This window comes from Carcharhinus amblyrhynchos, chromosome 15 (assembly GCF_965287045.1).
Source record: "Carcharhinus amblyrhynchos chromosome 15, sCarAmb.v2.hapA, whole genome shotgun sequence".
In the NCBI taxonomy this organism is placed as follows: Eukaryota; Metazoa; Chordata; class Chondrichthyes; order Carcharhiniformes; family Carcharhinidae; genus Carcharhinus; species Carcharhinus amblyrhynchos.
Genome location: NC_137338.1, coordinates 40,229,428 through 40,252,077, shown reverse-complemented (window position 1 = coordinate 40,252,077; position 22,650 = coordinate 40,229,428). Strand labels below are relative to the sequence as shown.

Here is a 22,650-nt window from a genome sequence, read left to right as displayed (position 1 = left end):
CACCACACAATGGTTTGGCTTTGTACACATGTCCTGAATGAATTAACTGAATTCACAAATATATTTACATTTTTATTTGATTTTTAACCAAGCAAAACCTATCATCATTTAGCACCTTTAGCTTGGTTGTTGGAAAGGAGAATGGCCAAATACTTCAGCAGCAGATATCTCTCAAGCTGTGTTGTGACAATTTTAAACCTTCCTCAATTAAATGTGTTTCATTTCACTTCAGTGTTTGCCAAAGAAGTGCAATAAACATATGATGTAAAGGTCTATCCTAAATAGGCGGTGCTGACCTAAATAACATCAGTTAAAAGATTGTTCCAACAAAAACCTTGACAGCACTGTTCTTGCAAACTACTGACCCAGCTCTTAACCTCCTTTCTCCAACCTGTGTTCCAATTCTGACCAATTGCACACTCAAATCATTTCCAGCCACCCTTAGCTGCCGTGCCTTAGGCCGTCGAGGCCCTAAGCTTTGGCGTTCCCTCCTTAAACATCTAGACCCCTCTACCTCCCTCTCCTCCTTAATCATGGAACCTGTACAATGCAAAAGGAGGCCATCTGGTCCATCGAGCCTACACTGACAACAATCCCACTTACTCTTAACCCTAGGTATTTGGCTTGCTAACTAACCTGGACACTAAGGAGCAATTTAACATGGCCAATTAACCTAACACTCACATCTTTGGAGTGTGGGAGGAAACCAAAAGAAACCCACACAAACCCTGGGAGAACATGCAAGCTCCACACAGACAATGACCTGAGGCGGAATTGAAGCCAAGTCCCTGGCACTGAGACAGCAGTGCTGACCACTTTGCCACAAGTTTCTTGTTCTGTGAGCTGGTGCTGATTTTTCTCAAATTTTGTTTCTATTCCATATCTTTGGATGTTTAGTTCAATTTAAATGTGCTCTGAAATCAAGTAATCCCTCGCATGTAAGCTTTTTTCATGACTTGTCATTTAATAAGGTTTGGTATAACTTATGAGGTGAATGCTCATTTCTTGACATGCACCCTTATTTTCATGTACACAACATTGAGGAATATGAATAAACAATTATATACCTCCTACATTGTTTTAAACTATTTCAAATTTCCAATTATTTTAACATAATATCAAATTCCAAAACCATGATGTGGAGATACCGGTGTTAGACTGGCACAGTAAGAAGTCTCAACACCAAATTAAATTTTAAGTCTTATTTGATATCACAAGCTTTTGGAGTGCTGCTCCTTAATCAGGTGAGAGAAGTGTTCCATTCCACTCACCTGATGAAGGAGCAGTGCTCCAAAAGCTCGTGACATCAAATAAACCTGTTGGACTTTAACTTGTTGTGTCAATTCCAAAATGGAAAGGGCAAAAACAGCGTCATGCTAATAAGACTGATAAGGTCAAAAAAAGACCATGGGACAATTTGAGGGAGGACACGAAGGATTATAGGGGAGGGGAGTGTGAAAAGGGATCTGGCTAATGAACGGTGAACCAAGAGAGAAATAAAGTCAGAGTCACAACAGGAACTGGGGTAAGAGGAGATTTAACACACGTCGGAGGTTGGGCAAAATATATCATTAACTTTATATGTCTTTTTATTTTTCTTATTCAAAAAGAGCGTGTTGGTCTTGATTTAGACATACAAATGGTTGTTAACCCACAAATGCTAATTTGGCCTGTGAAGCCATTGGGCCTAATTTATTTTGTATAAGCCCAATTCAAATACATGTTAGTCTCCATATAACCATTATTTTGATATTAACAAGAGAAATGTTGAGTAAGTGTTTATTGTGACTCTTGAAATTATACCTGATTACTTATGTTCCAGTTCTTATCCATTAGATGAAACTTCACAAGTGTATATCAAGTTAACTCACCTTCCTGAATTTAGTTCAACTGGTGCCAATGGCCCCCTTTAAAACTTTGATATGTTGCGTCAAGTTCCAGAGTGATGAACTGTTCACTTCTGATGCACACCTTTTGGCATTTGGTTTCATTACATGCACATCCTGGATTATTGTTCCTGGATTAGGTGACAATGGCTTTATTGAATAGGGTGTATTAATCTGTAGCCATTCAGAAGTAAATAATTATCTAATTAAGTTAGTTTATTTATCAGTCGCAAGTAAAGCTTACATAATATCACTGCAATGAAGTTACAGTAAAATTCCCCAAGTCAATACACTAAGATACCAAGTCAGCAATACCACCTTCCTCTTCCTTGTCAACATAATCCTAAAAAAACACAATGTTGGGAGTTATTCTAATATTTTAAAAGTTTATTTATTAGTCACAAGTAAGGCTTATGTTAACACTGCAATGAAGTTGCTGTGAAATTCCCCTAGTCGTCGCCATACTCTGGTGCCTGTTCAGGTCAATGCACCCAACCATTCAGGCTGTGGGGAGGAAACCATAGCACACAGAGGAAACCCACGCAGACACAGGGAGAACGTGCAAACTCCACACAGACATATAGAGACGTATAAGATAATGAAGGGGATGGATAGGGTTGAGTTAGAGAGATTCTTCCCGCTTAGAAAGGATAGCAGGACTAGAGGGCACAGCCTCAAGATAAGAGGTGGGCAGTTTAGATCAGAGTTGAGGAGGAACTTCTTCACTCAAAGGGTGGTGAATCTTTGGAATTCTCTGCCCGTTGAAGTGGTGGAGGCTACCTCACTTTTAAGTCACAGGTAGATAGGTTTTTGATAGACAAGGGAATTAAGGGGTATGGGGAAAAAGCAGGAAAGTGGAACTGATCCACTTCAGATCAGCCATGATCTTATTGAATGGTGGGGCAGGCTCGAAGGGCTAGATGACCTACTCCTGCTCCTATTTCTTATGTTCTTACTTATGACAGTGATCCAAACCAGGAATCGAATCCAGGTCCCTGGAGCTGAGGCTGCATGCTAACCACTGTGCTGCCCTGTGCAGGAGCACAAGATTAAATCTGAATAGCAGTCAGGGTTCAATTTAAAAACTCAATTGTTTTAGAAACAACAGTACCAAACTGAAGCAGCTTTTATTTCTGAATAGAATTTAGGATGTACGGTGGAGTTCACTCCTATATTCCTGTCATTCCTGCATTCATTCTCTTGTAATGGCATGGTAGTGTGCATAAGATTGGTTCTTAATTTATTGAATTGAACTGAACTCGGACAAGGAGCCTGTCCTATTTGTCCAATGGATTTCTTTTAATTTGTTCGTGGGAGTTAAGCATCATAGGCAAGGCAGTATTTTTGTCCCTGTGAAACTGAGCATTTTTCTTGAACTCCTGCATTCTGTATCATGTAAGTATGCCACAGTGCTGTTAGGGAGAAAGTTTGATTTTGACGCAGTGACAATAAAGGAATGGCGATATATTTCCAAATCAAGGAGGTGCTCGTCTTTGTAGGACTTGCAAATGGTGATGCTCCCTGGCATCTCCCCATATCCTTCAAGCTGATAGATGTTAGGGATTTGGAGGATGCTACAGATTCTAGATAGAGCTTTGGCAAACTGCTGCTGTGCACCTTTTCAGATGATTCTCCGTGCAGCCAAAGCGCATTAGTGCTGGACAGAGTGAATGTTTACATTGCTAAGTGAGGTACCAATAAAGCAGGCTGCACTGGTGTCAAGCTTTTGGAGTATTGTTAGAGTTGCATTCATCCAGACAAGTGGAGAGCATTTCAGTGGCAGTCCTGATTTGTGCATTGCAGACGATGGAAAGACTTTGGAGGTATGTCACTTGTTGCAATTCACTTAGCTCCTGATTGTATGTATCCAAAATATTCATATAATTGGTACTGTTAAGTTTATGACTCATGATCAATTCCAGGAAGTTGATATAAAAACAGAAAATGCTGGAAAAGCACCACCGCATCCGTGAAAAGAGAAGCCAAGTTCACTTTTAAGTCCAACTTTGAGTTATTCTCCTTCATGTTGATGTTGGGGACATTTTATGTGGTTAGTCTAATCTTTGTGGAGATGATCATTACCTGATACTTAATTAACAAATAACATTCACACTACATATCAACCCTAACCTGCATGTTGTCCAATTCCTGCCATGTGCAGGCATCCACTGCTTCAGTATCAGAGGAGTTGTGAATGGAACTGAACATTTTCCAATCATCAGTGAATAAATGCATTTAGGAGGAAAGGTCATTAATAAAACAGATGAAATGGTTAGGACTAGCACACTGCCCTGAGGAACTCCCGCAGCACTCTTCTGGTGCTGAGATGATTGGCCTTCAAAAACCATAAGCATCTTCCTTTATGCTAAGTAGGTAAGAACATAACGTAAGAAACAGGAGTAGGCCATCTAGCCCTTCGAGCCTGCCCCGCCATTCAATAAGATCACGGCTGATCTGAAGTGGATCAGTTCCACTTTCCCACTTTCTCCCCATAACCCTTAATTCCCCTGTCTATCAGAAACCTATCTACCCATGACTTAAATATATTTAGCAAGGCAGCCTCCACCACTTCAACGGGCAGAGAATTCCAGAGGTTCACCACCCTTTGAGTGAAGAAGTTCCTCCTCAACTCTGATCTAAACTGCCCCCCTCCTTGTCTTGAGGCTGTGTCCTCTAGTCCTGCTATCCTTTCTAAGCAGGAAGAATCTCTCTACCTCTACCCTATCCATCCCCTTCATTATTTTATACATCTCTATAAGATCCCCCCTCATCCATCTAAACTCCGAGTACAGACCCAGTCTATTTAGCCTCTCTTCATAGGCCAACCCCCTCATCTCCGGTATCAGCCTCCTCTGCACTCCCTCCAAAGCCAATATATCCTTGTGCAAGTGCGGTGACCAAAACTGCACACAGTACTCCAGCTGCGGCCTCACCAGTACCCTGTACAGTTGCAGCAAGACCCCCCTACTTTTATATTCTATCCCCCTCGCTATAAAGGCCAACATTCCATTTGCCGCCTTGATCATCTGCTGCACCTGCAGACTGGGTTTTTGTGAGTCGTGCACAAGGACCCCTAGATCCCTCTGCACCGTAACATGTTGCAGCTTTTCGCCATTTAAATAATAATCCCTCCTACTATTATTTCTGCCAAAGTGGATAACCTCACACTTGCTAACGTTATACTCCATCTGCCAGGTCCTCGCCCACTCGCTCAGCCTATCCAGATCTCTTTACAGACTTTCCACACCCTCCACGCAATTTGCTTTTCCACTTATCTTCGTGTCATCAGCAAATTACGTCACCCTACACTCAGCCCCCTCCTCCAGATCATCTATATAAATGGATACAGTTGAGGCCCCAGTACCCATCCCTGCGGCACTCTACTAGTCACCAACTGCCAACCAGAATAGCACCCATTGATACCAACTCTTTGCTTCCTATTAGAAAGTCAATCCTCTATCCATGCTAACACCTTACCCCCAACTCCGTGCACCCTAACCTTCTGTAGCAACATTTTATGAGGCACCTTATCAAACGCCTTTTGGAAATCTAAAAACACCACATTAGTCACACCTTCATAGAAATCCAATAAATTCATCAAACGCAACTTCCCCTTAATGAATCCATGCTGTTCAATCAAACCATTCTTTTCTAGGTGCCTCGCTATCTCTTTGATGACAGATTCTAGCATTTTACCAACTACAGACGTTAAACTAACCGGCCTATAATTCCCTGCCTTTTGTCTGCTACCTTTTTCTAAACAGCGGCGTAACATTAGCCATTTTCCAATCTTCCGGCTCTTCCCCAGAGTCCAGCAAATTTTGATAAGTAATTACTAAGGCATCCACTATCACCTCTGCCATTTCTTTCAGGACCCTGGGATGCATTCCATCCGGTCCTGGGGACTTGTCCACCTTCAGTTCCCATTAGTCTATCGAGCACTACCTCTCTAGTGACAGTAATCGCATTTAGGCCCTCATCTCCTACCATTCTTCTATCTTTAATATCCGACAAACTATTCGTGTCCTCCTCCGTGAAGACCGAGGCAAAAATCTTATTTAAAGCCTCAGCCATTTCCTCATCACCCACCACTAGATTCCACCCCCCCCCTCATCCTCCAAAGGTCCAACATTCACTCTTGCCAGCCTCCTCTTCTTTATATATTTGTAAAAACTTTTACTGTCATTTTTTATATTTAGAGCTAGTTTAGCTTCATACTCTATCTTTCCTTTCTTTATCAACTTCTTAGTCATTCTTTGTTGATTTTTAAATCTTTCCCAATCTTCTAATCACCCACTATTTTTGGCCACTCTGAACGCATCAGCTTTTAATTTAATACTCTACATGTACAATACAATGTTAAATTACATTGTCAAAACAATAGAATACAATTAGAGGAAGTCATGATCAAAGTATTGGCTTGCTGAGAGCATGCATGGTTAGTATTGATTTCAGATTTTGTTGCTGTAGCACAAGCATGATGTTGAACTGCATTGTGAAAGCAGAGAGGAAAGTCGTGAGTCATAAGGCACATCCTTGCCCTAAAACTAGGAGCCATAAATATGAGACGACCACTATTAAAGTCACAAGAAATTTAGGAGAAACTTCCTCACCCAGAGAACAGTTAGAATGTGGAACCTGCTATCACATGGATTATTTGAGACAAATTGCATGCCTTGAAAGGGAAGCTAGACTATTAGGTGAGGGAGAGAGGAAGAAAATGAGGTACAGATAAAGTTGGATGAAGATAGGAGCAGGAGGAGGCCATTTGGCCCTTTGAGCCTGCTCCGCCATGCATCCAAATCAATTGCCTAATCCTACTTTCTCCCCATAACCTTTGATCCCATTCACCCCAAGTGCTATATCTAGCCACCTCTTTAAGTCTGCTTTGAAGCATTAACACTGGCACAGATCAGTTGTGCCAAATAGCCTGCTTATGTATTGAACAGATTTATCTTTCATATGCAATGGGCTAATGCCTGCTTCAGGCACGGGTAAAGTATTTCTCTGATTTGTTCTAATCCAATGGCTTCTGCGTGGCTCAATTTTGAGACATAGATTTTTTTTTCAAATAATGTCAATGGTCGATTTTTCACAATTGTCAATCTAGAGTAGCAGAGCAATGGGAATTAGATGACAAGGAATGGAAGCACAAATGATGATATAGCAGGAAAATTGCTGAAACAAATAGCAAAATAAAGGAATAAAAGGACAATATTAAAGGCAGCCAGAAAAATGAGCGATAACAAACAGAGGGGAAAAAAACTGAATGCAAAGAAATTCAGCAAGCTTTTAAAAAATGCATAGGGATTGATATGGGACTCCCTCTCGAGAAACAGTATTGGAGTGAATAGTGAATTATAAATATTATAGTTACACCTTGGTTTAAAAAAAATCTGGATGCTCACAGGTAGAAGTGCATTGAGGATAACATTTGTTTTTAAGTTATAGGGAAATTATACAAAAATATGGGGAAATGGTAGCTCCATGGTCTGTTTTGGATACTGATACAAAAACATTATGGTTGGTAACAGGTGGTACAGAACATTAAATTTAGTATGGATAAAATCATCACTTGTCTTAACATAAAACCCAGGAGGATTTAACTGCTCTCTATTAGACACAATTCTCTCGTTCAAGTCATGTGTCATGAAAAGCAAATAAGGTGCACCTTATTTTGTATGTAGTTAGCAGGTGGGGGTGGATGAGAATGAGTCATGTATGCAGTTACTTTTGTAAAGAACAAAACACCTTTTTCACAACCAGGAGGACATTAGGAGATTAAATTGGGTAACTGGAAAGCTTATTCCATCACTTTTTGTGTAACCGATGGCTGTAAAAATAAAATGGATAATTGACAAATAATTCCAGTGATGTAAATGTTATTGATGTGCAATATTTAAAACAACTAGCACCAGAATGTTTAATCTGGAGATAAGTGTCAAAGTACAGATCTATTTCATTTAATGCTGACTCTTAATGCTTGCTTCTCTGTTTCATAGCATATTTGATTTTTGATGAGCACTTTAAAATGCAGCTGGTATGAAGTTTTTGGTGAACTAGCCTATATGCTAGATTGTACCTGTTGTATAGTGTGTAGTCAGCCTGTGATACATTGTATAAAATCTATGTGCAGAAGCATATAATCAATGCCAGCATTGTTTTTATTGCAGAATGAAAGTATATTTGTGCCTGCTTTGGACACTCTGCCTGACAGTGCCACAATAGGACCAAAGATGCAATAAGCATTCTGTGGGATAGTTAACCTAACATTAAAGTGCAGGTCTAGCCTAAGTCAATAGTTTCTACATTTCTAACAAGTGGTATCTAGAGGTCAAGAGCAGGATATCTAATGACAGCAACTTTTGCTGCAATTCTTTTGGAAGGAGGAGACAGGACTATTGTAGAACAGTGCTGAGGAAATCTGGCAATGAAGGATGGCTCTGGAGGAGGGGACAATAAAATGTAGTGCCAGTTCATTATCAAATAATATGGCAGTGTGTGGAGTGTGGTCAGATCTGTGGCCTCAACCTGAGGGTAGGCAAGGAAGAAATTTGCTGGCCTGCCATAATAAGTAAACAAACAAAAAATGGTTATATCATCAGTTGTCTTTCAAAGCACATTGATTGTGTTGACTGTATGTTTGTGTGGCTCACCATTTGAGGGAATATACTTTTCTAACTGTTTGCTTTCTAAAAGCCCTAGTAGCTTCATGACCTTCCATTCTGTACTGGCCAACATTCCTCTCTTCAAAACCACAAGTACCAAAAAGCTGATTCTTGGTCTTTCAACTCTTGTTGGTGGAACCATGCTGTGTATAATTGTCCCATTTGACTACATAGTATTGGGTTCTACACTTAAAATATAATCTGTTGGTTATGAAGCATTTTGGAAATATCTTATGAGATGCTATTTGTGTTAAATGTTCTTTTTTAATATTGCCATATCAAAATGTTGCTGAGTTATCAAGTGGCAACTAACAAGCACTGGGTATGCCAGTACAAGGTTCCTCAGTGGTGGTTGTTCATGTAGATTGGCCAGTGTCCTGGGCATGTTGGTGACACACATTTGTCACATTCCTCTGTACATGATCCCCATAACCCTGTTCTCGGATGAATGCTGCATATACATGGAGGCAGCACATGAAGGGCAAAGGGATGAGAGGAAATTGCCAACACTGCCTTCATTGACTTGGGATGAAAGGGTAGCCACAGACACATTATTCACCATGCTGTAGGCTCTGCGTACTGAACATTACATTACCTAAAATTAATAGTTCTGGAATGAGGGGAAAGAATGGTGCAGAGGAAATCATTAAAGATTTGGATTACAATATTATCAGGTTCTTTGTCTCTTGGTTAGTATTCATGGAATCCTAGGTTACATTTAATGCATGGCATATTACAGCATTCATAAAAACCTAAAGGGATAGGAATGAAAAAGAACAATAAGGTTAGACTTGAATGCTAATGGGAAAAATTGGGAAACAGTTCCAATGCAAAATATTTTCCTAACTTTAAATAAAGCTGAAGATGGTGCATCCAATTATTACAAGGAAAGAATCTTGACTTGGAATTCTGTCCAGATAGCCACTCCTATAAGCACTCTTAGCATCTTAAATTTAGGGTTGGCCTTTATAAAGGCCAACAACCAACTTATGCAGTTTGGAAACATCAAATTCAATAATGAGCAAATGGTCTGCTCCACTAGATTTTCAAACAGGCAATGAAGACATATATTCACCATTTTGTATCTTTTAACGTATATGCAATTTCTTCAAAGGTGCCTCTAGCAATTACTTGGTGAGAAGAAAATCAACAGCCTACTCCATTTCAATCACATTGACTACCTTCCTTTGATCAGAATTTTATCTAACACATAGCAAGATGGTTCTGGTTGTTGAAGGACAATCATCTCAGTCCCAGAACATGCAGGAGTTCCTCAGGGTAGTGTCCTAAGCCCAACCATTTTCAGCTGCTTCATCAGTGACCTTCCCTTCATCATTAGGTTGGAGGTGGGGATATTTGTTGTTTGTACAATTGTTCACCATTCATGACTTCCCAGGTACTAAAGAAGCCTGTTTCCATATGTAGCAAGACCTGGGCAATATTCAGGCTTGACCGATAAGAGGCAAGTACACACCCCACAAGCGCCAGGCAACAAGACTGAAACTAACCATCTCCCCTGGACAATAATGTGCCATCCCTGAATCCCTAACTGTCAACATCCTGGGGATTACCATTGACCAGAAACCACACCAGTCACATGCTGGAATAGATCCTGGCTACAAGTGCAAGTCAGAGGTTGGGAATTAGAGTAACTTGCCTCCTGTATTGCCTAGGCCTGCCCATCATTTATAAGGCACAAGTCAGGAGTGTGATGGAATACAATTCACTTCTCTCGAGTTATTTTAAAATTAATTTACAGGATGTGGGCATCACTGGCTAGGACGGCATTTATTAGCCATCCCTAGTTGCCCTTCAGAAGATGGTGGTGAGCTGCCTCCTTGAACTGCTGTGAAACCTGCAGTGTAGATACACCTACAGTGCTGTTAGGGAAATCCAGGATTTTGATCCAATGACAGTGAAGGAGTGTCGATGCATTTCCAAGTCAGGATGGTCAGCTTCTTCCTGACTTCTGACCTGCCACCTTAAAGGACAAAGGTAGCAGATGCATGGGATCAGTTCGCCTCTGAGCTCTTGACATCGAACTGTATCAGTTCCTTCACTGTTGGTGTGTTAAAGTCATGGAGCTCCCTGCTAATTGGCACTGTGGGTGGACTTCAAATATATGGGCTGCAGTGGTTAAGGAAGGTGACACACCATCACTTCCTCGGGCCCATAGGGATTGGCATTAAATGCTGGCTTAGCCAGTGATGTCCACAGCTTGTGAACAAACTTTTAAAAGCCGTATAGACTAACATGACGAAACTCATTTATTTCGATTAGCATAACTTAGCTTCATGTATTATTAACATACTGTGCTTCCTCATCAGTGGGGCAGCTTGCTTGACTTAGTCATTTTAGCTGTGGTCCCATATTCTAATCTTTGCTAATCCTGATTGTCCTCACAGTACTATCTCTTCTTCCATAAAATAGCAACACTTTGGTCTTTTTTTCCAAAACTCTTTTTCTCTCTTTACATCCAAAAACATTTATAAACAGTTTGGGGAAGTATTTTGTCAATTGCCAAGAAAAGATAATAAATTGCTTAATATTTATAATCCAAAAGGTAACTCTGCCAAGGTTATTTATTTGCATTTTGGCCTCCCATTGTGTCTTTTTTAAAAACTTGTGTGAATGAAGTATGCATCAAAGCACAATTTCTGAAAAGTTAAGGTTTTCCAATTTCTTTCCATGAAAAGAGACAGCAAAAGCTCTGGCATTGATACCTACTAATTCAACATGCCTCTCAAATAATTAATTTCTTCAACTTTAGTGTTGACGTTCGGGGGCAGAGGTTATGCGCTTGTGTAATGAGGATATAGGCTCTTGCCATTCGACACTGCAGAAAGCAGGGACTCATCAGTTGTGTTCACAAGCCAAGCATTGTGGCATGAAAATGTTATTTTACATACGAAGCATGACTTTAACGTATTCTGGTTAATAATAGAAGTCTACTGACTTTTTTCCCCCTTTCATTGGAAAAATAAAACTCAATTATTTTTTCTATAACGAGCTCATTAAACCTCTCCTCAATCAAACTACAAAGTGATGGCTCTTTCCCACGGTACTTTTTAAATTTATTTTAGGTATACAACAATGGGCTCATCTTATCATTTCTCTTCTCCACTCCAGCTAAAATACAGCATCTCTTCCCAATAGCACCTTTAGTCTGGATAAAACTCAGAACCTCATTCTTATGCTCAGCCGTAGGGAAGGAGCTGCATTCACCATTCACTTCAGAGTTTTACTACAGCACCAGACACACACACTTGCAAACTAATTTGCTATACTTCCCTTGCATTGTATTATTCAAGAGAGAGCAACAACATGCTTCTCCCATGCACTTCCCACCTACTCCACCCACCCCAGAAAGTCAGCTCCCTGCTTCCAAGTACCAACATTTAAGCACTCAACCCAGTCCAATGTCACACTACCAAATGTAGAATAATTCTCCTTCTACCTGATTTGAATACATTGCCTCAGCTGTAATCACCAAAGAACAGCCCCTAGGGAACTATGTGATGTTCTTGCCATTTTTCCCCACACCAGCCATTCTGTGGTCTCTAATCCAGGTGGTATCAGTGCCAATTTGGAGAACAGCTGCATGCTGCAGCCTCATGCACCCAGGAGTGGGATTGAGTCACATTTCATATATGATACTTAACAGCCAGTAAACACAAGAAACTTTCATCCTTTCAGTTTGAAATGGACTTGTACAGACCAGTGCCTAATTCAATGAGTCATCTCGTTTAAATAAATTTCTGTTTACAAACCAAGTGACGTGTCAAAGTGAGTATTTCACCTTAGACTCATTTGCTAATCGGGTTAACTAAAAGTGTAGTTTTGGATTGAATCAATACTGCGTTACTAAGCTGTTACAAAATGTCACAATTATTTACTCAGGTATTGTGGCAAAATATTAACATTTCAGTCATCTTGTTAAAGTAATCACTTTTAAAATATACCACTTCCAGAAAGCAATTCATTAGTTGTGAATAACAACCTATTCTTTTCATATATATATACCAGACTCAATGTTTACCAAGCTAGCTAGTTGATATTAATAGGTTTTAAGAACATATTTTATTGACTTTTGGTTTTTCCTTTTCAGCAACAAAGGTGACCCGGAACTTCTAAGAAGTAAATATGTCCGATTTTCAGATGCAGATAACATCATGACGCCTGCAAGGATTGATGTTGGGATCGATGTTATGGGAACTGGAAGATGCTGAGTTTGTTTATGTAGATATAACAAGCGATTGTTGAAAAGTTGTTTCGGGGAGAATACTGTCAATTTGCACATGCTGAAAAAGTATTAACAGTGCCATTCCAAGAGGAGTCACTTTTGGAGAGTATACACTGAGTCATGTCATTTGGGAAGATTTCCACCTTGAACCATTTCTGTTCGCGTTTGTTACGTTCACTTCTTTGACTCCTGAATCTTCGCTCAGTAATTTTCTCTTGAACTAATCCTCATTACCGGCACCACCATATCTAAGGATTAAGGTTGTCACTGCAGAAGCATGTCCAAAGCTGCTGAGATTGTCAATCTGTCATTCTTATTGGAGAATGAAAAGGAAATGATTTTGGAAGTTTTGCACCGTGATGAACAGTTGAGAAAAGTCGAAGAGAAAAGAATAAGGTGAGTGAAATAAGGGAAATATTGGTTTACCTGGTAAATTGGCAGGAGCATTGACAGCCAATACAATAAATTCAATTTGCACCTAGACTATGTATTCACATAGTAATACAAGATATCTTGTTGTGACTGGTGCACTTATTGCTTTCATAAATGGGAAAGAAAAATGAGCAGAAGGCTGGTCAGCCTAGTTTATGTACAGTTTTCAGCAAATTGTAAATACGGGCTAGATACATTACCACAGATGGAACGTGTAATCCAGTCCTCTTTTATGCATCTTTTAGTGGTTACTACAAGATCAGGAGATTTGAGAGTTAAGTTAATTCACACAAGAGAATGTACATAGCATGCTAAGAAAAGCACCTTGCAACAAAGTTGTAACTAGATGGGAAAGCTGCAGAACAGAATTAAAATCTCCTGAGCAAATAAGATGCAATGGGAACAAAAATAAAATATAGTGTTGTAGAAATATACTTAATGGATAAAACACACACCTCAGTGTTGTCTGCTTTAATTGGAAAGATTTTATTGGCCCAGATTTTCACCAAATTGGGTTGATTTGGTAGCCCTTTAAACATGGCAAATGTGTCCAGATTCCAGGATTCCCAACCCAATTCCCAAGTTATGCAATTTTAAAGAGTGCCTTTAAAGCTGGCACTAGGCTGCTTCCTATCAGGAGCCCACATCCAGCACTCCTAACCTGGCTAGCTTCCTTAAGGGGATAGACATATCCTACCGATTTTTAAAAATTTGTGGTTACAGCCCTTCAGCGAAGTCATGAATTGTTGTGTGAGGGGATCTATTAAAAAGTTAAGTTCAAAAGATTTCATTCATGCCTCCATACTAAATTCCATCCCCTCAGGTCACTCATTCCTATATCAGGCTCTGTTTTCCAATCATCCCCTATGCCAAACTTTACCTTTCTATTCACCTCATGCCTCCTGTGCCCAGCTCTGATACTTCCATGTCCACTGGTTCTAGAAAGTGTACAGTGGGAACATTGCAATGTGAAGTTTTATGTGGAAGACATTTTTAAAAACGTATTCCATTGAAAAATCTCTGATATAAAAATGTCATAGGGGCCAAGAGGAGACATAAGGGATGGATGGGAGAGCAGAGCCTGGAATGGGGACTTGAGGGGGTGGATGGGACATGAGTGCTTGGAGGGCAAGGAAGAGGTGAGAGATGGAGGGTCTTTGTTTTTAACTTGGATAAAATCTTACGGCATTGAGGCTGGCCATTTAAATAAGCCTCTTCCACACCCACCTCCACATGTCTTCCTGTTGGCTGGCCTGACTGCAGTTCGCACCCAGCCCTCAGCAATGAAGATGCTGTCTTGGCAGGGACTTGCTCCTCAACCAGGAGTTTTTCTGACTCCCTCTACCAGCCTCAAGGGTGACAGTCAAGGTCATTATCTTAAGACGTATGACACATCTTGCCTACCTCAGCTCCTTATTTTGGAAGTGAATCTTAAAATCATTTGACACATTTCATTTTTTTATCCCATAATAGGAAATGATAGAAGCATACATAATAAATGAATGAATAACACCTACAAGGACAATTCTGCTCTAATAACACTGGCAATAGGCAGTTGCCTGGAAACTGCTGTCAAATAATATTGCCTTGAAGCTAGCTACAGATGTGCTAAAATGTATATTAGCTATGCCTATTCCTCTCAGTATCCACTCAGTGACAACAGGTTCTATTATATTTAGTAATTGCTTCCTTTGGCCTTAGTGCTCTATTTGAAATAACAGCAGTGCAATCTTTAAAATTAGCTTAATGTCTTTGAACATTTTATCAGTAGATGTATCATTCTTTTCAATAAAATACAAGACACATAATGACACAGAACCTATAGAATTAATAATTTGAAGCATAGATTGTGAAGGACATTTGGGGTTTTTATTTGCAACCATTTAAAGAAATGATGCAGCATCATCCCAACTATGTTTTGAGGAAGATTACGGATGCTGGTATTGTTGCTGTAATGAGCTGATTTGGAGTACAAGAAAAGTTCATTATTGCAATGTGTAGTGAAATAAGTCAGATTATCTACAGTCAGTATACTACCTTTCCAAATGGGTGGGTAAATAATTCACATAGTAGCATATGTTTTTGTGGCTGGTACACTTAATATACACTCAAAGCCAATCATTTTTCCCTTTCCACTTCAAAGAACAAAACAGTACAGCACAGCAACAGGCCCTTCAGTCCCCCAAGCCTGCACAGATCACGTTGCCCTATCAAGACCAACTACCTGTATCCCTCTATTCCCCAACTGTTCACATGTCTTCCTTACAAAACTCCACCCTAGAACTGCTGTCCTGCTTCTTTTAACTTGCTATCCGATCTGCTGACTATTGTGTAGGCCAAGAACATTGAATAAGGTTTGATGTGGAGTGGTTAATCGTTTCTTATTATCCTATGTTCGTTAAATAGTTTACAGATTAATTACTACTTCTAAAATTTGTAATCTTCCTTGTTGACCTGTGTAGTGATAGAACTTAAATAAGAGCATAAGAAAAAGGAGCACAAGTAAGCCATTTGGCCTCTTGAACCTACTCCACCATTCAATAAGATCATGCCTCCTTGTGGCCTTAACTTCACCTTCCTGTCTATACTGCCCAATCACCATCCTACCCATGACTCCCTAGTTAATTAAAAATCTGCCTGACTCAGCCCTGAATATATTCAATGACCCAGCCTCCAGTATGCTGTGGAAAAGAGAATTCCAACTATAAGCCAGCCTCCGAGAAGAAATTCCTCCTCATCTCCCACTTAAATTGTTACGTGGGAGATTGCTCATTGTTCCGTGGGAGCACTGAAGAGAGGCTGCGATTTGCGAGTGGAGAGCTTGTGGGTGAGTACAGCGACTTTTTTCTTTTTTTAAAACTAACTTTGTTTTAGTTTTGTTTTGCTTTCTTTAAGTTTTGCACCGGAAGTAGTTGCTAGGGCACTTGGGTAGAGTTTTTTTTATCTTACTATAAATTAGACCAGAGAGAGAGAGAGAGGGGCTCTGACTGAGAGCAGGTAAGTCTGTTTTTGTTTTTGTGTGTGCTGTAAGGGCTTTGGCTCACAGGGCCAAAGAGATAAGGGTGAGGCAAGGTAAGCTATAAGTTTTTTTTAACTTTTTTTCCTCTGGGTTACTAAAAGGGGCAAGTATGGGTGTGAGGCCAGTATGTTGTTGCCAGTGCAACATGTGGGAGGTCTTGGAAGCTCCTGGTCTACCAGACATCCACACCTGTGCTCGGTGTGTGGAGCTGCAGACCCTACGGAACCAGCTTAAGGAGCTGCAAATGCAGCTCGAGGACGTTCGGCTCATTCGAGAGAGTGAGGAGGTAATTGATAAGAGCTATCAGCAAATAGTCACACCAGGGCAACGGGAAGAAGGCACTTGGGTAACTATTAGGAAGGGGAAACCTCAGGTGATGGAGAGCACGCCGGTGGATGTCCCCCTTCAAAATAAGTACTCCTGCCTGAGTACTACTGGGGGGACAGCTCATCTGAGGGAGGAAGCGGTGGCCAGGTCTCTGGAGCTGAGCCAGTGAGTCAAAAAATTAAAACAGCAGAAAGGTAGTGCTAATAGGGGACTCCACAGTGAGGGGGGCGGACAGGCGTTTTTGTGGACGTAGACGTGAGTCACGGATGGTGGTTTGTCTCCCTGGAGCTGGGATCCGGGATGTCTCTGGGCGTGTCCCAGACATCCTGAAGGGGGAGGGTGAGGAACCAGAGGTTGTAGTGCATATAGGTACTACTGACGTAGGCAAGAAGAGGGAGGCACTCGTGAAAAGGGACTATAGGGTACTGGGTAGGCAGCTGAGGAAGAGAAAAGCGAAGGTAGTAATCTCAGGATTGCTGCCTGTGCCACGGGAGAATGAGGGCAGGAATGGAATGAGGTGGAGGCTGAATGCGTGGCTGAGGGACTGGAGCAGGGGGCAGGGATTTCGGTTCCTAGATCATTGGGACCTCTTTAGGGGCAGGTGTGACCTGTACAGTAAAGAGGGGTGGCACTTGAATCCCAGGGGGACTAATATCTTGGTGGGAAGACTGGCTAGGGCTACTGGGGGGACTTTAAACTAGAAAGGATGGGGGGAGGGAATTGTGATGGGGAGACTGGGATGGAGGAGGTTAGCTCCCAGGTAGGGAAGGACTGCAGGCAGTACGGGAGGGAGGTTAGACTGGGGGTGAAGAAGGGAAATGCCCAGACTGAGGGGCTGAAGTGTATCTATTTTAACGCCAGGAGTGTAGTAAATAAGGTAGATGAGCTTAGGGCGTGGATTGCTGCTTAGGAATGTGATGTGGTGGCCATTACGGAGACTTGGATGTCTCAGGGACAGGACTGGGTACTTCAGGTGCCAGGATTCAGATGCTTCAGGAAGGACAGGGAGGGAGGCAGAAGAGGTGGTGGAGTGGCACTGTTGATCAGGGACAGTGTCATGGCTGCAGAGAAGGAGGATGCCGTGGAGGGACTATCTACAGAGTCTCTGTGGGTGGAAGTTAGGACCAGCAAAGGGTCGCAAACTTTGCTGGGTGTCTTCTATAGGCCGCCCAATAGTGACAGGGAAATTGAGGTGCAGATAGGGAAACAGATTCTAGAGAGATGTAGTAATAGTTGTCGTGATGGGAGACGTCAATTTCCCAAACATCGACTGGAATATCCCTAGGGTAAGGGGTTTGGATGGGGAGGAGTTTGTTAGGTGTGTTCAGGAAGGTTTCCTGACACAGTACGTGGGTAAGCCTACGAGAGGAGAGGCTGTACTTGACCTGGTACTGGCGAATGAACCAGGACAGGTGACGGATCTCTCGGTAGGTGAGCATCTTGGGAATGGTGATCATAATTCTATCTCCTTCACAATTGCATTGGAACGAGATAGGATCAGGCAGGCTAGGAAGGTGTTTGTCTGGAGTAAGGGGAAATACGAAGAAGTCAGGAAGTTACTTGGACAAATAAACTGGAAGGAGGCGTTCTTAGGGAAAAGTACCGAAGGAAGGTGGTGGATATTCAAGGAATGTTTGTCTGGAGCTCTGCATGACAACGTTCCGATGAGGCAAGGGGGTTTTGGTAGGTCGCGGGAACCGTGGTGCACAAAGGCTGTGGTGAACCTAGTCAGGAGGAAAAGGAAGGTGTACAAAAGGTTCAGGGAACTAGGAGATGTTAAGGATCTTGAGGAGTATAAGGATTGTAGAAAGGAGCTTAAAAGGGAAATTAGGAGAGCCAGAAGGAGTCATGAGAAGACCTTGGCGGGTAAGATTAAGGAGAATCCCAAGGCCTTCTATAAATATGTGAAAAGTAAAAGGATGAGAAGAGAAGGGATAGGACCTATAAAAGGTGAAGGGGGAAAGGTCTGTGTGGAACCAGAAGAAATGGCAGAGGTGCTTAATGAGTACTTTGCCTCAGTATTCACAGTGGAAACTGATCTGGGGGATTTTGCTACGGATTTGCAGCAGATGGAAAAGATTGAGTATGTGGATATTAAGGAGGAGGATATGTTAGAACTTTTGAATTCTATCAAGATAGATAAGTCGCTGGGACCAGATGGGATGTACCCCAGGATACTGTGGGAGGTGAGGGAGGTGATTGCAGAGCCCCTGGCGATGATCTTTGCGTCGTCAATGGAGACGGGAGAGGTTCCGGAAGATTGGAGGATTGCGGATGTAGTTCCTACTTTCAAGAAAGGGAACAGAGCCCGGGAAATTACCGACCGGTGAGTCTGACCTCAGTGATTGGTAAGCTGATGGAGAGGCTTCTGAGGGACAAGATTTACGAGCATTTGGAGAGGTTTGACATGATCAGAAATAGTCAGCATGGTTTTGTCAAGGGCAGGTTGTGCCTTACGAGCCTAGTTGAGTTCTTCGAAAATGTGACTGAACACATTGACGAAGGAAGCGCAGTGGACGTGGTGTACTTGGGCTTCAGCAAGGCGTTTGATAAGGTCCCCCATGCAAGACTTCTTGAGAAGGTGAGAGGGCATGGGATCCAAGGGCCTTTGGCCTTGCGGATCCAGAACTGGCTTGCCTGCAGAAGGCAGAGAGTGGTTGTGGATGGGTCTTTTTCGGCATGGAGGTCAGTCACCAGTGGAGTGCCCCAGGGATCTGTTCTAGGACCCTTGCTGTTTGTCATTTTCATAAATGACCTAGATGAGGAAGTGGAGGGATGGGTAAGTAAGTTCGCTGATGACACGAAGGTCGGTGGTGTTGTGGATGGTCTGGAAGGATGTCAAAAGTTGCAGCAGGACATAAATAGGATGCAGGACTAGGCGGAGAAGTGGCAGATGGACTTCAACTCGGATAAATGTGTAGACGTCCATTTTGGCAGAACCAATGGGATGAACGAGTACACTATCAGGGGCAGGAGTCTTAGTAGTGTTGAAGAGCAGAAGGATCTTGGGGTCCGGGTCCACAGGACTCTTAAATCGGCCTCGCAGGTGGGGGATGTGGTCAAGAAGGCGTATGGTGTACTGGCCTTCATTAATCGAGGGATTGAGTTTAGGAATCGGGAGGTAATGCTGCAACTTTATAAGACCCTTGTCAGGCCTCATTTGGAGTACTGTGCGCAGTTCTGGTCGCCTCACTATAGGAAGGACATAGAAGCTATTGAAAGGGTTCAGAGGAGATTTACAAGGATGTTGCCTGGACTGGGAGGCATGCCTTATGAAGTTAGGTTGAGGGAGCTGGGACTCTTTTTTTTTTCTGGAGAGACGAAGGTTGAGAGGTGACCTGATAGAAGTTTATAAAATGTTGACAGGAATAGATAAGGTGGATTCTCAGAGGCTATTTCCCCAGGTTGAAATGGTCGCTACGAGAGGACACAGATTGAAGGTGCGGGGAGGCAAGAACAGAAGTGATGTTTGGGGTAAGTTTTTCACTCAGAGGGTGGTGAGTGAATGGAATCGGCTGCCGTCAGTGGTGGTGGAGGCGAACTCACTGGGGTCTTTTAAAAGACTTCTGGATGAGTATATGGGATTGGGGGTTATAGATAGGTCTATGGATTGGTAGGTGTTGATGTGATCGGCGCAACTTGTGGGCCGAAGGGCATGTTCTATGTTCTATGTTCCCACCCTGTTTGAGATTCTCCCATGATGGGAAACATCCTCTAACATCTACCCTATCAGGCCCCTTCAGGATCTGATGCTTAAATAAGATCACCTCTCATTCTTCCAAACTCCAATGAACATAAACCTAATCTTTTGAACCTTTCCACATAAGGTAAACCCCTCACTCCAGCAATCCACGTACTGAACTTTCTCCGAACTGCTTCCAATGCAAGGATTTTCCTCTTTCAATACCAGTCGATTAACTTCATCTCAGGCAATTCAACACATATTGATATTGTAGTATTTCTACTTGAACTTCAAACAGAAATCTCAAGTTCAGATGATCCCTCACTAGTCTCTTTTTTTCAATAATGGTGATGAGATCCTTGCCCTTGCACTGTTACAACCTTAAATAATTTTAAGGGAGACAAGTGCAGAGAAAGACTTTTTCTATACTTTCCAGCAATGAGCCTCAAGCTTTATGGTCTAATGACTCAGGAAGCCCGGCTGGAAAAGAACTTAGTTTATTAGAGAATGCAAAGTAAAAAGTGTACGTGCACTTGTCCCTACAGTTCAGCAGGCCCAATCCTGGGTCTGCCTTATAAAAGGCTCAGGTAATGAGGGTTAGGTGGGCAGGCCACTGTCTGTTACCAAGGGAAGTCATACTCAAGGACAGAGATCAATCAACCCAGATTTGTAGTCTGTAGTGATGTGAAGGCTGCATCGTAAATTGTGTTCCTATTTTCCTCATGGCTCAAGAGAGAACTTGCTCTCTTGGCTGCAGCATCGATTCATTGTTACGGTGAGTAGGGAGGTCTATGGGGCAACACAAGTCCAGAAAAGCCATATCCTCTTTGTCATGAGCTGTCATGAAATCTGCTTTTGGTTCAGTGACAGCTAGGTGTTTTTAAGTACTTTTTAAGCTTGCTTTCTTCAACTTTTAATTCTAGTTCTGGCCACAGCACTCCCAGCTCTGGCGAACCATCCACACCCCAGCTCTCCTCTGCCCGCCCCCCCCACTTTGGGAAGAGGAGTACAAATGAGGTTGAAAGATTTTCAAACAATGGGTGGAATTTTCCCATCCTGCCCACCCCAGGAATCGTAGCAGACGGGGGCACGGACCATGCAATGGTCCATTGACCTCAGGTGGAATTTTCCAGTTGTGGGGCAAGCACAGCTGGAAAATCCACCCAACACCCTCATCAATTCATCTAAGACAATTTTGAGCTACTTTCAACTACCAAGATCAGACAGATATCAACCCATGTTTTAATTTACATAAATTGAAAGGTCAGTTCTTTTATGTTTAGATTTTACAGCAAATTTCTTATCTTTTGAATAGAACTTTCTGATATTCTGCCAGAACTTCAAGTAATCAGTAGAAATTCTGAAGAAATAGTACTTGAACAGAGCGGGTCTAGCGTATTAGCTGTATTCTCTATTGAACTGCTTCTGGGATCTCCATTTCTGCTTCTCACCTGAGATATTTCACTCCACACTGGGCCAACCCCTGACCTCTTTCTGCTGTTTCCCATGTTGCTGAAGGATCTCTGCTTTTCTTTACATGGCTACTAACTCTGCTACGCTTCATTCATCCTTCAGAACTCCTTCATTGTCATTTGCTAGACTCTGTGTCCTCATGTTCCTACTGCTGATCTTGTCTGCTCTGCCCTGCCCTACAGCAACTTTCAAAGCCAGTATCATAGACTGCTTATCGATCACCCTGACCTCAATGTCCCATGTGGTGCCCAAACCACCATGCCTTGAATGTAGCATTTTTATCTTTGTGTTCAAATTCCTTTACAGCCTTGCCTTCCCCAGCTCTGAAATTTTTTCCAGTGCTACAATCCTGGAGCTGAAATTAATGGCTTTGGTTTTCCCAACTTTAAACCTGAGGAAATTGTGACTTATCTATGATCTGATTTTGGACAGGCAACCAGAAAGCACACAGATACTTGAGGCCAAAAGAGGTGATGAAAAGGTTAAGAACTAGAGAACAGACATGTGGAGGTTGGTTCTGTGGCTGGAGGTGATGTCAGTGAGGTTCAGCATGAATGTGAAAAAGTAGAAGGGGATAAATGGTAGACTATTAATGGTGGGCCACACCCAATTCTACCATCTGTTCAATTGGTTAAAGTCAATATACAGCCTGAGTAGACTGGGGAACTGGTTGATGCGTGGGTTGGGATTATGACTTTGGTTTATGCACTATTGCCTACCTCTTCCCCCCCAGTAAATTGCTGGGGAACTGATTGTTTCTTAGATTGGGGCTATGACATCTGTTTACGCACTATTGCCTATCACATCCCCTCCCCTCTCTAAATCACTATCAATTTCAATTGAGTCAGGGATCTCTCACTGAGCTTTTTCAGTACAGCTATAACAGAACATCTACCTGAAAGTGAAAAATTACCCAGCTA

At 42.1% G+C, this 22,650-nt stretch overlaps 1 protein-coding gene across 2 annotated transcripts in view; it reads left to right on the top strand.

Moving 5' to 3' along the window:
• sytl5 (synaptotagmin-like 5) overlaps positions 1 to 22,650 on the top strand; it is a 187,684-nt gene that overhangs the window by 74,485 nt on the left and 90,549 nt on the right. For both annotated transcript variants that reach the window (XM_080203871.1, XM_080203869.1), the window contains exon 2: positions 12,663 to 13,193. In XM_080203871.1, the coding sequence (XP_080059997.1) occupies positions 13,075 to 13,193 (119 nt within the window). In that variant the 5' untranslated portion in view covers positions 12,663 to 13,074. The remainder of the gene's footprint in view (positions 1 to 12,662; positions 13,194 to 22,650) is intronic.